General features: G+C 45.2%; 1 protein-coding gene across 1 annotated transcript in view; it reads left to right on the forward strand.

The window, feature by feature from the left end:
- The window catches only part of si:dkeyp-14d3.1 (transmembrane protein 132C), a 77,623-nt gene that overhangs the window by 13,956 nt on the left and 45,574 nt on the right, over window positions 1-18,093 (forward strand). The window contains exon 3 of the mRNA XM_062454070.1: window positions 4,083-4,974. Coding sequence (XP_062310054.1) covers window positions 4,083-4,974 — 892 coding nt within the window. The remainder of the gene's footprint in view (window positions 1-4,082; window positions 4,975-18,093) is intronic.

Here is an 18,093-nt window from a genome sequence, read left to right on the forward strand (position 1 = left end):
TGTGTGTAGAGCCAAGGTGCTGCTTGGTTGGTCAGCTCTCCGACTGGACCTGCCGTTGTTCGGCACACACTCACACACATACCCCCCCCCCCCACACACACACACACACACTCTCTTGTCTGCAGCCTATCTGTCCGGACGGCTTTAAAAGTTGAGCTTGTCTGTTCTCCCTTGGCCCATCAGCAAGGCTGCAGTGGGGAAAGTGGTCATCCCTGAAATGGAAATAAGAAGAAAAAAAAACGCCCAATCAGGGGTTAGAGTAGTCCAGACTGTCGTTCTCTCAGAGACGGCAGACTTAGAGTGGTCTTAACTTTCCCCTCTCGTGACATACAGACTTGCATTGCTTTTCCATGTCTAGCCTACATTTTGAGTGTGTTCGATCTGTTTTATGAATACAGACAGCACCAGCAGACATGCATATCCGGGAGTTAAGGCCGTGCTATGGAGAAAAGCAAACACGAGTTTGCCAATGTTATATTCATGAGAAGGATCCTAAAGTAGTGAGCAGAAATAGTCTTTGAGTGTTTGGTTGTGCCTGTTTAATCATCAGCTGTGTGCTTCTCAGTCTCAGCCTGTCTCAGAGGGCGGGAACATATCCAGGTGTGCTGCAGACCAGGCTAATGTGGTCGTCAGGGGGGATCAACTCTGATCGACAACCATCCTCACTGACTGCAGAATATTATAGTGTGTCCTGATATTAGCAACTCTGAAACATCCCATTGCAGCTGAAAAAAACACACACAACCCACACAACATACTAATACTAAAACACCTTCTAGTTCTAGTCAGGAGGCACGGGAAATGATTGTTTACGAAGGGATTTGTCCAGGCATTGTGATTTGAAGATCTCTCACACACTGGGACTCCATCAAACACAATAACAGGACAATTCTCTCCACCAACACCATCACCAACACCATCTATTTCTTTATTAGTTTTACCTATATCCATTTATAACACCACTATGAGGAAACAATGCATTTGGGATTTACTGTCACTTTTCTCTTTTGTTTGTTGTCATGTTAAAGACAAATTCAGTGGCAGTCACATTTGATATTGATTGTAAACATATTTAATCAACAGTCTTTGAAAAGAAAAAGAGTGATAAATGTTTACTTGAATATCTTAGTTTATTTGGTCAAAAAAACAAAATGTAAAGTTGAATAGGTTGCAGGTTCAAATCCCACCCTGTACATACGTCCCTTTGGATACAATCATCTGCTAAATGAATATATTATTTTTAATAATAAAGTAGCCCCCTGCAGTAGCGTTTGGTTTGAATATCAACCCCCCCTGTCCCAAGACACATTTGACATTTTGATGAAAAACCATTTCATTAACAGTCATTTTTCGTCAAAGGAATGAGAAATGAGTGGGATCTGATGGTGAACGATTAGAGCCTCCATGCACTGCCCCTTCACTGTCCCCTTCACCCCAGAGGAGCCTGTGGCTACCAGGACCAAGCTGACCTTGATCCTCACTACCTGACAACCGCATTGTGTTAGAGGGTTAGGCTCTTAAATACCGAGCCGTTTGTGCGTTGTGCTTTCTATTGCTTTTCCTTTTCTCATTTAGTCCCTTTTGATTTGTAAAGGCACATTCAGACTGACTTTTATAATGATTACATGTGTTCACAGGGGGCTCCAGGACCGCTTTTGCTTTGAATGTATTGCAATAATCGTTTTCGATTTGTACATTCAGTGGCTTTTTAATACAATTCTCTTTTCCCTCCCTCCCTCCCTCCCTCCCTCCCTCCCTCCCTCCCTCCCTCCCTCCCTCCCTCCCTCCCTCCCTCCCTCCCTCCCTCCCTCCCTCCCTCCCTCCCTCCCTCCCTCCCTCCCTCCCTCCCTTTTTACTAAATGGGGTCCCTTTTATTTTTGAATCAGCAGAAGCAGATTGCTCATAAACAACAGATTGAAATGCTTCTTGATGAATGTGCTCCTTTTTCATAGTCCCTGCTCATGCCTTTAATTGTAATTAAAGACCAGAGTCATTCATTTTGTCCCCAACTGTGTCATCTTTCACTTGTATCAAATGTTCACAGCAGCCATAAATGGGCCTTCCAGAAATTAAACAAAATCAGCCAACCTTGCAGTAATAGATTAAGTCTATAATGGTTTTCCTTAGAACACACTTTGAATGGCTAATCTTTAGGTCAACAACTCGAAAGTCAATTGCAGAAAGAAAGTCTCACAGAAAATCCTCTCCCACCAGTATTAGGTTTAATGAAGTTGAAACAGTTCTTGTTTGAAGTGTGTTTGACCTGTCAGTAACTTGAACATAACATTATCGGGGCTGCAGAAAACAGCCATCTGCTGGTAACAAGACAGTCAATCTGTCTGACCTGGCAAAACCATATTTTTCTGATTGAATTAAGCGTGGTGTTACAGGTTGTAAAACAGTGTGTCTGTGCCAGCTGTCCTCCTCATAGTGTGTGTGTGTATGTGTTTGTGCCACAGTATATGTTATCCATAGGCTGCTTGAATCCTTGCACGAGTAAGTGGTGTGTGCAGTTGCAGCAGATAACAGTGAATATCATGAGAGTTGGGGAGAACAGACTGTGGCCGGTGTTTGAGACTGTATATTGTGTCAAGGCAACTCCCTGTGTTTGAGAGTGTTTTCGGGGTAGAGACGGCCCCAGGAAAGTTTGTTTGAGATTGTATGTTGGTGTGAGGCGGCCCCAGAGACAGGAGAGACATCACCACCTGCAGACCCAGCAGGATGACTTTGGCCCTGATTGTTCTGTCTTCCATGGCTAATGCCATGGCTACTGCCGCACTATCAAGCTTTTCATTTGTCAGTGTCGTTCCACTATCTGCAACAATGCCTCTTGTGTACAAACAACACTTCCCATGTTTGCGCAGAAAATAACAGATTGCCCAGCGCAGGTAAATTGTTCCCGTTCTCGTGTTTTAAAGGGCGGTCTTCCACTTTCTCTTGAAGCAGCATACCGATGTCTAAGTTGAACTGTGACTGCGGTGATTGGGGCGAGAGTCCCTAAACGGCGTGGCGATGCCCTTCAGAAGGCCCGCGGCTACGCCCACGGCTGCCTCACCGGCTGCCTCACCGGCTGCCTCACCGGGACTGGGCCGAGGTCAAGTGGGCGCCATGAATCACAAATCCCCTCGCTGATTTGTAAATTGTCAGGACATTGATTTACAAGGCCAGGCTAAGGAATGAAATCCCGTCTCAGCCAGCGTGGAGGATGGCAGGGGGGGGGGGGGGTAGTGTAATCATACAGCAGATTGCTCTTGAGAAGAAGGTCAAAGCCCACTCTTTCTGTGATTAAAACATTTTACACATGTAGTGTTTTCTCTCGTCAATGTGGACTCTAGAGTGGAGATTGTTAACCATGCTCAGAGCAGCCTGTGATTGCAGTACATTTAAACAAACTCAGCCCCACTTCACCTGAACATTAGTGGTTGAAAGTCCGCTTTAAGTGTTTAATTTTGATCCAAGTGATTTGTATATACATTTGCACACAGTCATTTTCAGACTCTGAAAATTGAATTGGGAACCTGACGAAGCCTGATTTAGCACAGGAATACTGAATTTTCGAGACCTATTTTCATCGCAGCACAAATCCATAATCTTATTGCCGTGGGTGTGTTCTCTGCTGAGGTGTCAGTACCCTCTGTTTTCAGCTCTGTGGTTTTACTTAGACAGACAGGAAAATATGACATTTTTCCAACATCTGGAGACTCATAGTGCAGATTAATGCACCACGCACATTTTCCGTTATTAGATCTCTTCGCATGACTGTGCAAAATACTGTTAGTGTTACAGTCAGCTGTAGGTTAAATGAACGAGAAATACATATTTTATTCATGTATACATTCATTATAGACGATAAGCGTTGCATGGCTATCATGCTTTCATTAGTAAAAGTCAAAACCACACAATATGCAGTGCCATTAAGTAATCTCTGAGGTGTTTCAGAAGCAGTTTTCATGATAGTAGCTCTGAAGAATTCCAGTACTTTCACAGGAAGATAGTTTAGTTCCACACCGCAGGATTTTTGGCAGATGTGCACTGCACAACATGGGAGCTTATTTAAAACTTGTCCTTTCCCTCTCTTGCAGTAGCAGACTGTCGGGTCTTGGAGGGATTGCCGAGATTTTCGTCCATCCCCACCTACTTGCCCGTCGACTACAAGGTTCTCAACGCCGAGTCGGCCTTTTTTCTGAAGGAGGCCAATCAGGACTTCATGAGGAACTCCAGCCTGCTGACACGGACAGAGCCCTTCTTCATCTACCAGGCCCGCGGTCCCCCCTCCGTCAACGCCAGCTACGGCCCCCTGTCTGTGGAGCAGCCCGTCCCCCTGGAGCTGCTGCACAGCCCGGCCGCCTTCCCCCCCTCCTCCTCCCTCTTCACCTTCAACTGGAAGGTGCAGACCTTCATCATCGACGATAAGATCCACCTGGTCAAGCCCAAGGTCCAGGTGCTGTTCTACGTGGCGGGGAGGGACTGGGACGACTACAGCGCCGTGGACAAGCTGCCCTGCGTGCGCCTCTTGGCCTTCCACGAGACCCAGGAGGTGCGCGGCAGCTGCCAGCTGCGAGGGGTGCTGGGGCTGTGCGTGGCCGAGCTGGAGCCCCTGGCCGGCTGGTTCAGCCCCCCCAGCGTGGTGCCCGGGCGCCAGAGGAGCCAGGAGCTGGCCGAGGGGACCCCCGTGGAGCTCTACTACATGTTGCAGTCCACCCAGACCGGGGAGTGCCACTCGGAGGAGGTCCGCAAAGGCAACTCCATCCGCTCCGACCAGGAGGGCATGTTTGGCTCCTCCACCTCCACGCCGATGCAGAGGATAGGCAGCGTGCGGCTGTACCAGAGCCCCGTCCCCCCGCCCCTGGCCGAACACAGGCTGGATAGTAACTTCCTGGTCCTGGTGCCGGCCACGCCCCTGAGGCAGAGGGACACCATGTCTGCCTTCGTCACAGCCTCGGCCTTCTCTCCTGTGGAGATGTTCACGCTCAGGTAAGGACCCTGCTCACTTCTGCATTATATTTACATTTAGTCATTTAGCAGACACTCTTATCCAGAGCGACTTACAGTAAGTACAGGGACATTCCCCCCTGAGGCAAGTAGGGTGAAGTGCCTTGCCCAAGGACACAACGTCATTTTGCATTGCCGGGAATCGAACCAGCAACCTTCTGATTACTAGCCCAATTCCCTAACCCCTAATCATGGTTGTCACAGGTTACTGTATATCGCAGGTTACTGTATATCACAGGTTATGCAGTGTATCATTGATATACAGTATATAGAGGTGAGCCATAAGTAGGTATTGAAAAGAGAGTTCTTTGTACTGTGGTGTTGTATGCAGAGGAGCACAGAGTATTGGTGTCGTAATTCAAGTCCATTCAAGTCACTTTCAAGTAAAAACAACCGCGTTAACCCTACCTCTGCCAAGGTAAGGTTGATTTAGCACAGCCTCAGTTACTCAGTAAAAACCGCAGTGTGTTTTTTTAGTTTTTTTATCGTTCCGGAGATTCACTGAAGCTGTAGGTACGAATTAGAATGTTTAGATTAGACTAAGTGACTTAGAAAATGAACACACAATGCAAATGAGGATGTCATTAATTAAAATGCATTTCCATTAGCGTAATGACTGTGAGCCCGGTCTTAATCACACCGGTTGAGAACATTTGTAAACTATAAGATATGCTCAGACTGGGGGTTAAGCCAATTTGTCAATCCATCTAAATGAAAACAAGCCAATGGAATGATGGGATTGTTTTATGCTTAGGTGAGTAGAAATAGACATGCAGCAAAAGGCAGTTTGACAATCATGTTCTCATCTTGAACACAGACACAGGGAGGATTTGATTGCTTTCTGTCCCAGTTGTCTGATGTGGTAAAAGGATGTGAACTGGCAAAATAAACAGATTTTCCAGTGTTCGCAGTCAACTTCCGTTCAGTTAATTTAAAGTAGATTATCAGGTAAAGCCACCTTAACACAGAAAAACAAAATGAATGTAATTTCCTTACGAAAATCCATCTTTGAGTCCGTACAGCTGAAAGGCCCAGGTAATGATGACATCTATTTTTAACAGAAAATGAGGATAATTTCTCATCACAGAAATGAACTCTCCACGCTGGGCAGCATACGGCTGCTGCCTGTGGTGCTTTTATTTTGGCAGCGGCCCTGCATGCGGCGACTGCAGACCCGGGCAGGCCAGCTGAGAGCTGCAGATAGCAAGAGGTCTTTGGTTTCAAGCCTCTGTGTGTACAGAAGATAAGACTGTCATCCCCAAAACAAAAAAAAACACACCTTGATATCTTTTTTTGTTGTTGATTTCTTTTGTCTGTTTTCTGAGGTTAATATTATTTCCTCATGACATCTATTGCAGGTCATTTAAGAAATGCTTTTCACAGTAAACGTTGTGTCCACCAAACGTTTGGCATGGTTAAGGACTGAGTCATTCGTTCTTCACATCATTCTTTATTGTAACTGGCGGAAGATTCCAAAGTCCAAAGTTATTCTGTCCTTTCAGCAGATTCATTCATCGTCTTGAACTCAATTTTCACTAACTCCAAATCCATGCAGTGACGAGGGCTAATTCCAAATGCTTTTAATCAGAAATAATCCAGTCAAATTTGTATAAGATGGACAGCCAGCATGTAGGCTTCTTGGCTGTGTCAATCACCCAACTCTGGGAATTTACTAACTTTTCCTACTTAAAAATCCAAGTCAATCTGGAATAGATTGTTAAGCACTTGCATCCTTTATCGTGAAAGTTTTATCTGGATGTCGTTTCTTGGTGCTCATTTGTCACGACTTCCATCAAAAACCATCTGCTTAACTTTCGACTGGTAATTGAAGCCAGTAGTGAATAGTCAGTGATGCCGCTCTGAATCACCATCGACATACATACATCGACAGGGGGAAACAAATTGATCCCAGCTAGTTTACTTAAATTTACATTTAGTCATTCCCCCGAGGCAAGTAGGGTGGTGAGCCTTGCCCAGGGACACAATGTCATTAAGCACGGCCAGGAATCGAACCGGCAACCTTCGGATTGGTAGGCCGATTCCCTAACCGCTCAGCCATCTGACCCCTTTATCTTCTTGTCACTATTTACTTATCTCCTTGTCTCCCTACAGTGCAGCCAGGCAGAGATACTCAGGGTGGGGTACATGCCTCCCGGTATTATTTTCATATTTTGGGGCATTTTTTGTTGTTTGTATTGTGTGGTCCCTTGAGCACCTGTGCCTCAAGGGGTTTCCCTGTCGAAATAAAGGTTAAATAAAGACAAATACAAGACAGGATTCACAGTGTACTTAGGAAATTGATCTCTTTTACATTCGTTTTTCTTGATATGAAATGCTGTAAAATCCAGTGTCTGCAAAGGGGTAGATTAGCAAGTCCCGCTGGTGATTAATTCAACATATCTAAGATAGATTTGAACATATCTTTGCATCAAATAACATGGCTGTACACTAAGTGATCACAATAGACTAGATTGGCTTCGGCAGGATTAAACACCTAATTATAGTTCCTGTGTTTGATTCTTCCCTGCTGTTTTAAGTTAGAAGGGGGGTATCTTTTTGTCTATATAAATTTTAATTAGGCCTTTTATGTCCTCCGAGAATATTGGAAATCTGTACCTGGTCAACCCCTTCCTTTCAAGCAAGCGCATATGAGTTGAATGTGTATTACCATAAATATGCTAATCATATATGTAACACGGAGCATTAACATAATTTGTTTTATGGCCGTCATTGCGAGACTATGGGACAAATGTACGTGGTTTTAAGACATTGATAATTCATTATCCCCGAGCATTAGATAGTTTATATGCAAATCATATAATGAGGAAAAGGCAGAAACTGACTTAAAAGCTTGTTCTCCCTCAGGACACACGCTGCTGTATAGTGGCATAAAGAAAGCAACGCTCATTAAAGGAAAGTGCTCTATATTCTGTAGAGGCAATTACATCCTGGACTAAGAGAGCTTGCTTTCAGTCATACCACTTTATGCGTATTCATGTCAGTAATGTGAGTAACTGGCAATGTGATGATCGGTTGAGTTTGTTTGGTCAGACATACGCAAGGATTCTATATTCTGATTACACTCATACAATCTTAAAAGTATTCCATGGTCATCCAGCTCTTGTTATCTAAATACATGCCTGATATTTTTTTTTAACACACAAGGTCCGTTTCTGTATTTCATTGTGAGGTTGCTCAATACCATGACGATGTAGCCTATTTGATGAAACTCCAAAAGCCACAACTTGGTGTAAATACCATTTCTGTGTGATAGTGTTCTCTCTGAAGGTCCCCGAGTCGGCGGTGACCTCGAAAGAGCACATTGATCCAAGCGTCACTGCTAGTCTTTAAAGATGAGATAAATGCAATAGCATGCCACAGGAAAAAGGTTCCCTGCAACAAGTGATCAATTGTTGTTGACTGATGATTCGCAGCCCATGAGATTAATTGCCTGTGATTACATCCAACGCCATGTCTGCAGGTTTAAACTATCGTGTGTGTCTTTTTGTGTTTGCTTGCACTTCAACACTGTCGCTTCTCTGCTCATAATTTGTTTTACTCATTTGCCCCCCATCAAGAACAATCTACAAAACATTTGTCTGTAAACAGATTTAAATGACACTTGAAGTTGACAGATAGGAGGTCATGGGGTGTGTGTGTGTGTGTGCACGCGCATGTGTGTGTGGATATCTACGCAGAGCATACCCTGTGAATACCGAAAGCGGTAAACTACTTAGAGTGAATCAATTAGCCTCATCTTTAAAAGGCAGTGCATCACCGAACACGTTATCCGCTAATATGCTTCATTAAGTGCTGATGGACAACAATGAACTCATGTATGCAGTGGTGGCCTTCCAGATCAGCAGGTGCAGGATGTTATGAATCACAACCAAAATGGAGGGGCAGAGGGCAGAGTTTAGAACATCTAGTCTGACTTCTGGACAGGTGTTGGGCGTGGCCTGGTACAGCCTGGAGTGACCCATGGCTGTGGACGATAGGAGGGCCCTGGATGAACCGTTATTATCCTTCTTTACGGATAATTGTTTGTGTCTCGGTAGATTCGATTTTTTTCTTTTTTTCTTTCTTTGCAATAGCGACGGTGATTTGTGTACTTACCTAGCAGCTGTGATGGTGAGCCTTCCAGCTGCCGTGGAGTGTTCCTTGCACTTGCCTGGCCTCCTCTGCTTTGCTCCGCGTTATTTTCAAATCTCCCCCTTTTCCTTTCATTAAAGAACCAGCCAAACCCGTGCAAGGACAGCTGTTGTATTAAAAGCGAACCTGTTAGCTTTTCACTCAATTAGCAGCTGTGAATGACATCTTTTGATACAACAAATTATTTGGGCAGAAAACGAATTCTATTGGCAGATACTGACACAGATTAACATCAATTCAGCCGGATAAGAAAGCTGTATTGCGGGATTTTGCTGTGCCTTGACCTTCCCTGCCCCCTCTCTCTGTCCGTTGCAACTGTCTGTTTCTACTCTCTGTCTACCCCGAGTAGGAGTTCAAGATGACTTCTTGGTTTGTACTGTCAACATGAGCAGTGCGCGGGCGTGGTTGTCCAGGGCGACCGTACGTGAGTGACTTTTACAGTGGCCAGGGCCTGACATAGACTTCCACAGAGCAGATTTACTGTCCGCCCCTGGCTTTTATAGAAGAGGTTCTTAACACTGTGTTAGTGCGCATGGACGTGTGTGCTTAAAGCTCTGAAACCCTGCTTTTACCACGCATGGTTCCTCACCGCGGGCTCATTCAATCCCCCTCTCTCTCCCTAACAGAGAGTAGCTTTTAAAGATCCTCCATTAGGGCACAAATAAGCAGAATTACATGGTTAAGTGCAAATATAGAACAAAGTAAACAACAAACAAATACGATACCTGGCATGACACAGCGCTACTGCACAACTAAGTATCCAGCCTGAGGGGATAAGGTTGGACCAGGCTGTTGATACCGCAGCCCATGGATCACTCAGTGGTCCCACATTCACACCAGGACATTAATGGTGCAATCTCATTTGAAAGCCATAATCATTTACAATAAACCGGCAGGGAATCAGCATCTGTTGGAATTGAACTGCAGGACAGAATGATGACATGAAAGCTTTGGTAAATGCTTTGCTGTTGGCCAGTATAAAAAAACAAAAAAAACACCCACCAGAAGCCGACTTGTTGGGTGATGTAGAGAGACGATAAAGGATTGTAGCAGTTGTACCGTTTGCTAGTCTCGCTGCCCAAAATATGACCCCGCACGGTTTTCACGGCGTGCAGCACAAACCATCCGCGTCGGAGACAAACATCTCTTTTATTTGTTTCTTTTCAGCTTCGTGCGGCTACACTATTGCTCATTGAGCCGTCGTGGCGTCTCCACAAGGCCGCGGTGATAAATGTGTTCCCTAAAACGACAGCAAACACACATCCAAACGTGGCGGCCGTGACTACTGTGCCAGAGAGTTTGTCTACCATAAGGCGGGTAGAGAGTCCTGGGGGACTCTCTGCGGTGTCAAGGCCTGGACACCTTGTTTCTGCTGAGCTCGCCTGTTGGAATCGTGCCCGATACGTCCTTAACACTTTTATTAGTGGGCAGACAGGCTCATCTGTGGCCCGGACAGAATTTGACCGAGGTCCTGTTCACAAACACTCCTGCCAAAAAGCTGGAGCAGAGAGGTGGAGGAATAGTGGGGCTGAACAGAGTCATTGTTGGCTCCTCCAGCCACCCCCCCCACCCCCTCCACCTTGCCCACCCCCCACTAGCTCAGTTCGTGCTTCTCCACAGGTGGTCCTTCAAGACTCCTCTGGCTGTTTGGCTGCTGCTGTGAGACTAACACACTGTACTGTAAGCACCTAGATTGCGGCTGATTACTTGCTTACATTTGAGTGGCTGTCGATTGGTTACAGAGGGTTTTGGTCTTCTTTTAAGCCCATTATATTTCTATATAACACACACACACACACACACACACACACTGTTTTGGGTACTAAACAGCAAGATATATTACATAACTATAACTTCATTACATCCTTGTTGTTAGGACCCCTTCTGTGCTGCTGTTGTCTCCACATAACCTCTCACTTTTCCATTAACATGTTAATTAAATGTTGGCGAACATTTGACACTTCACAAGCTTTCATGTACTGTATTTGAAGTTAATCGAGGTCATATTCTCGATGCTGATGAAAATGCTGATCAGAATAAGGTTCAGAGGTTCCGAACCGGTTTTGTAGCTCCGCATTAAACATGCATTAGAGTTAATTATGTTTTTGCTGAATGACTGAATTAAATCATGATAATCCTTTCTGTTTATTATCTGAGCTAATTACTGGGTCAGCTTATTCAGTCTTCACAGAGTAGTATTTCTCTGTTGCTTCTTTAACTGTCACTACAGTGCAGACGTGATCAAAGCGTTGTCTTGTCATTAACTAAATTCTCTAATCTAGACTTCCGCACGCAAATGTATTTTAATTGTTCTGGTTCTTGATTTTATTAATAATAGGATCAACATCATCTTACAGTACTTGTTGCCGATTCACACAGTTTACAGTCGAGGTTCACTGGTACACTAACACACATTAAATCTAGTAAATGGAAAATTCTGAATGCTATTTAGCAGTCAATAGAGTTCTAATTTTCACACCATGACCAAGTAACATATTGCTGAATCAATTTTGCTTGAAGAGAATTATTGGGATGTGATTAGGAGTATTAAGAGAGACATAATATCCCATCTATTATGAGAAACATTAGCACAATAAACAGTGGTCAATGGGTAAATCACCCAGGCAAACATGAATAAAATCCACTCGAGGTTGAATTCACTGAACCAACAGAGAAGCTTGTTCTGACTCAAAGAACAAACACACACTAGCTATTAGTCTGCCAAATAGGCTCTTTACCCCGAGAGTAGAGCGATGTGGGGAGGGCTGGGGGTACAAACCCAACACTTCTTATCTTCCTTACCGCACAAACAGAGCATGCAAACAAACAATCATGAAAAAGGATTTTTAAAAACGGCATCCAAATATGCAAATGAAGACACGTACACCAAGATAGCTTTTTAATTGACTTTTAAGTGTTTTATATATAAGGAAACACATTTCACCCTAAATATAGTCTTGTGGAAGATGGTGTTGTTCATAATAGACACGGTGAGTCTCCAAATCACTGCTACCAGGTGCCTTCCCACAGAATGGCACGCCTCTGTAGTTACATGTGACCCCATTAGAGTAAAAGGAGAATTCCCTCTCGCAAATTGTTTTCAAATTGCCTTAAAAATTCGTACGCATCCTGTCACCGTTGTGAGTCTGTGAATAGATTAGAGGAAAGCGTGCACAACATTGCAAAAGAGGTTTATTTGCTGTAATCCACATTTTTGTCCTCTTAAAAGAATGAGTCATGATGGTGTGTTATGTGTGAAAAGCCCAAGGATGCTGCCTCTTCTGGGAGCCCATATAATCACTGTCTGCTCTAGTTCTCTATTGATTCCAAAAAGGACACTGCAAGTTTAGCCACAGGCAAGGGGCTGCATTCAATTTATTTAACCCCCTTTAACTGCTCTGTGGATGCGGCTACTCTGGGGGCTTCATGAGAAGTGAATCATGTGCATGGCATTACCTTTACCCAGCCCAAGCTGTTGTCTCGTCCATGTTAATCCTATCATGCACAGGCACTGTGCAAGACAGGATGGATGAGATTTCTGTGAGGTTTCTGTGAGGTTTCTGTGAGGTTTCTGTGTGGTTTTTCTCTGTGTTTTTTTCTGTGTGGTTTTCCAGACATGAGCTGCCTTCTGTATGTCTGTACAGCAGAGCTATCTTTGACCAGCAGATTGCCAGCTTGCCAGTTACTTACAGCTCGCTATGGTTGGATTCTAACTGGTTGGGCGTATTATCTGTTTACTATCTGTCCTCACTGCTGATGACCCACGCCCAGAGCACCTCGTTGGACATCTCTCCCAAAACGAATGCCGGATTATCCCCAGACCGCTATCACATAGCTGGGATGTTTATCTGGCTGGCTTCCCCTCATCTGGAGATCAGGACTGACTTATCCACAGAGACATCCAGCTGTCCTCGCTGTTCCCAGGGCCAGTAACCTGTCTGGGCTGTTGTGTCAACAGCCTCTCTCACGTCGCTATGTCCTGACCTGCTGTAGGCCAACCGGTACTTTCAAGTAGCCACAAAGAAATCGCTAGCATGGGTTACTGAGGGAGCTGGGGCTCTGATGTACATGCGAACAGGGTTTCCGTTACACTCGCAGAAAATGACACGTTTTGATTAAGTGTCAAATCTCGGCGGAACCGATTTAAATACTCGAAGAAAATGGTTCTAGCGATTAACGGATTAAATTCATTTAATCCGTTACTTGGGCATTTTTAAACAAAGTCAGAATGGGACTTGAGTGTATGCTCAGATGGCAAAGCTGCCAGTGGCCTTCAAACCCCATCATCTTTAATCAGAGAGAGATGGAGAGTAGGTACCTTTCCATGGTTATCAGTTAAGTCTGAAAGGAAGAGGGTTGTGCAACGTTCTGTCCATCAGTAGCCTGGATAGGGTCACCCTAGTTTCATTGTCCCAGCGTGCCAGTGATCAAAAGCCCTTGTTGTGAACACACATCCATTCATATGATGAATATGAATTGAGGAAACGTGTCATTAAAGGCTAGCCCTACGTTCCCGTTCTCCCTGCCAAATAACCTCTCTCTCTCTCTCTCTCTCTCTCTCTCTCTCTCTCTCTCTCTCTCTCTCTCTCTCTCTCTCTCTCTCTCTCTCTCTCTCTCTCTCTCTCTCTCTCTCTCTCTCTCTCCGGGCACACGTTTTATGTTTGCTTTTGTTCCGTGTTTAGTTTCCATAGATACCACCTTGTTCGACTCAGTCACAGTCGATGCCACTGTTGTTTGTTGCGTTTTTTGTTTCTTGCCTGAATGACCATTAATCACAGCCGTCCATGGTCACCTTGGCTCTCTCTCAGACTCCCCTCAAAACGTCTCTACCAAATAGTTCCAGAGCGACGGTCACTTTACTGTGGGTGACTTCTACTGACAATATCAGCAGCTGGTTGTGTTTGCTGAGAAGAAAAGAGACGGTTCTGGTAGTGATTCCATTGCCTCTAAAACACTTCCTCCCTACCTGAACGCTCATGTCAGAAGCGTGGACCTTCCTCACCATGCGTTTTCATTACCCGCTTTGTTTAAGGACTGAGAGTGGCTTTTCTCTCTGCATCAGTATAAAGAGAAGGTTCCCTGGAGTTTCCTGCTCGTTGGGAAGATGGATGGTTCCTGTCTGGGAGGATGTTGGACCAGCAGTTCTCCCTAGAGACTCACCTGGAGGCTGTATGATCTCAGCACACACACCAGTGTCTCTGCCATTTGTACTGCACCTTGCAAAGCCTTGTTTCTATTTTATCTTTTTTGCTAGGCAAGGGAATTATTGCCAACACTTTCATTTTACTTGATATCTTTTATAACACTTAAACAGGAAATGCCACCTGTCATGACTGTGCTTAGTTGATTATACTTATTTGATTTATTGACTTCACATCGACGCAACTCATGCAACGGTTGAGTGCATTACGTAATGCACGACGCAAAACTCTATTCTCAAAATCCACCCCCTGTTCTTTCCTGTCAGTCCTAACCCCAGAGTAGAGCTGTTGTATAGAACTGTTGTAGGACCTATGGAGGCTCAGATCCAGTGAAACATTCTGCACAGGCAAACACTGTGAAAACAAAACACGAAATGGTTTATATTTGTATCTGATTTCGAATTGCTTCATATTTTATTGAAGTTTAATAAGCAATAGTAAGCTTTGGAGTAGATGAGATATTGTTTTTCTGCCGCAGATTCCGTGTTCGGCGAATTTATTTTCAACCTGTCTCAGCATGTCCACACAACTCAGCACTGTGGGACTCGGAAAGTGAAGAGATGCTGAACAGCACTGTGGCATTTCCCATGCGCTTCCAAACTTTGTTGGGTTGTTTAACTGTCTGGCATTTACAAAGGCCATGGCCTTCATTTGGTGCCTTGGATGTCAATGTTTCTGTGTTCAACATGAGTTTTTCCGGTGGCGGTGTCAGCGGCCTGGTCCTCTCAGGGCTGCAGACGCCTGATCAGCAGGAGGAATTGATCCCCAAGCTGCTCCCTGTGATCTTGTTCACCCGTCAGTCCCTCCCTGATCTCCCAGGGCTAATCGATGGCCTGCAGCGCCCAGATCCTCGACTCTGCAGAATTGCAATACCCCCCCCCCCTCACCCCCACCCTCCCTGCTCTCCGGGGAAGGGTAGCAGGGGAGATCTACAAGATACCGGTGGCACGGGTTTGACTCAAACACACGACGTTAATTGCTCGAGGTTGACACGGCGCCTGAACTTTTTCTCCGCCCTTACGCACTTGTGGAGCACGTGCCGGAGCCTGCAGTGGTGGAGGAGCTTTGAGAAAAGGAAGGAGACAGATGGTCCGTGAGCGACGAGCGTCGCCGGCCTCTGCTACACGGTTAAATGGATTCCCGGGGGCACCCTCCTGCCGGAGGGAGGTTAAGGATTCGTGGCTGGGGAGAAACTCCCGGTGTGTTTGATCAGGGCCTAAACGGAAGACTAATGGTTGGAGGGAGCCTCCCTGACGTGCTCGTCAGAGCCCTGTTCACACGGGCCCCGCCTGTCATCCATCACCCTTCCAGCTGATACTGGGAGATAGCAGTCCCATTGTGGGGGGAGGGGGTGGGGGGCGGGGGGGGGCGGGGGATGGGGGGCACTAGTGGTCCGAGAACACGCTACCTGTACAGCATGTCATTAAGAACAGCCTTTGTACCCCCCCCCCCCCCCACCACCACCACCACCACCACTCACACACACATCACAGATTAAGGTGAAAGATGGGTTGTGTAGTTGAGTCGAGGAGAAGCCACAGGCTGTGCTCTGCCTCTTAAACAGGCTGGACTTCTAATGAAAACATGGCTCCCATCGCCTCTAATGACTGTTTTCGGTGAGGGTTACATGTCTGCTGTATGACGTGTCGGGAACATGCTTGTGTTTAGAGTCACATGTCAGGGCAGTGCCAGCAATACCAGTGATGGCACCTAGCCAAGCATTAGATGATTAAGTGACCATCATTGTCTCTTGAAATATGTTTGTAGATAAGTGATGACAATTACAGTTACAGGCATTTATGAATTGCTTCTGTCTCAGTGGCGACTGACAGTCTCAAGGTATATTTATGTCCTCAATATACTTTCCTGGTTCTAAGGAAGAAGTCTCTTCAGTAAATAATTGGATTTCGCTCCATTTCTTTCTCCCTGAGATACTTTTATGGGGAGCATTTGGATGGTTGCATTGAAAGATCGGAGATTGAGGTTTATTGTTGTTCAGACATGAGCCTTTCTATCTCACTCATGGTCCTTGGTGGGTTCTGTCAATATATACTGTGTAATTGTACCCCCCCCCCCCCCCCCCCCCACACACACACACACACACACACACTCCCCCATTCAGCTCTCATTGGATTATACTGTACGTATGTACATATGCCAAAAGTACAAATAGAAATACACCTATTTCTATCTTTAAATCTATTACTATATTATTGACTATGCCATTGTGAGAAGGAAATCGTTGAAAACCTCAACAATGACTTTTCCAAGGAACAAAACAAGGCAATTAGAGATCTGAACATCCGAACATACAGTATAGAGGGGTTAAGTGAGATGTCAACAGACACACACACACACCCACACACACACAAGCACACACACACAACAACACACACACACACACTTACAGATACACAAAGGCAGTCATTCACACATTATGTACTTGAATAACCATAGGACTGAAAACTTCCCACAAAGAGGAAGAAATGGAGATGTTAAGCTTAATTTATACTTCGGTCGCGGACACCTTTGAAATGGTCGCCGACGAAAAAAAAAAAGTGTCACTCAGGCTGCTGCATTTATACTTCGGCAAACAGTCGCCTGTGCTCAAGGTTCGCGTGACGTAAACAGAATCATTTTACCGTTACATTCATAGCTATGGTTACATTGTTAACGCTTTGTAGCCTAGGTGATCAATCGGAGAAACTGACCATTTTAATTTTTCACTATGTGACGACATCAGCGCCAGTAGAAATTTCTCCTGGTAGGCGACACTTCTAAGCGACGGTTAAAAGTGTCGACCGAGACGTCATTTCTGTCGGCGACCTTTTCAAAAGTGTCTGCGACCTAAGTATAAATTTGGCTTTAGCGTGCGCATTCTGTGTTCTCTCAACCACTTATGCCATACTGAGTCACTGACCTCGCTGGTGATGTCTTGCTGTGTGACATCTCGCTGTGTGACGTTGTTTGTCTTGTCTTGTACCTCCAGCTGTTTCTATCAGCTGTAAATGAAATTCCCACAATGTCCCTTTGTGTCTTAACAGTAGCAATCTTCCATCTCCTGAAAATATAGGAAGAATGCAATGTGAATGCAACACAAACAATTCAGACTTTATAACTCGAACTAGCCTTTTTTCAGGAGTGTACAATCCAGCCATTTCCATATAGGTTCTAGGTATAGCAGTTCAGCAGGCGAGTCTGTCCTCTTGTCTGCTTATCTTGAGATTTCATGTTCTCTTCAGAGCCTGTCAGCAGCTGCAGTCTCACTAAGCCTTGCTAAAGTGCCTTTCGTGTCTTTTCACCAAACCGCCTCAGTATCTCCATGTTCAGCGAGGAAAGAAACTCGATCGAAAACACACGGTTGGGTCTCTAATTTACGACGCCATGCCTGTATTTACATGGTTTTGGTATTTGTTTGAAGCAGATGGCATCCCAAGGAAAACATGGAGCAGTACTTCTCACTTCAGACACAGCAGCAGCTTACCAAGGAGATGTCAAGTAAATGTTTGGGAAATTGTGTCCAACTGCACCTTCCATGAACTGACACGGAAAATTCCAGAAAGGCCTGCTTCCGATGGCGTCGCCTATAGGGATATTCAGGGTCAGCCAGACACATGTTCAGTCGTCGTGGCGACTGTGAGACATCACCCCGTTCGCCATCCAGCAACAAAGGCAGCAACCCAGTGAGGTCAGCTCTACATGGCGTTGTGGTCCTACTGCACCTCGCTGGAGAACTCTCTTCTGACGA

This window comes from Osmerus eperlanus, chromosome 28 (genome assembly GCF_963692335.1).
Source record: "Osmerus eperlanus chromosome 28, fOsmEpe2.1, whole genome shotgun sequence".
NCBI lineage: Eukaryota > Metazoa > Chordata > Actinopteri > Osmeriformes > Osmeridae > Osmerus > Osmerus eperlanus.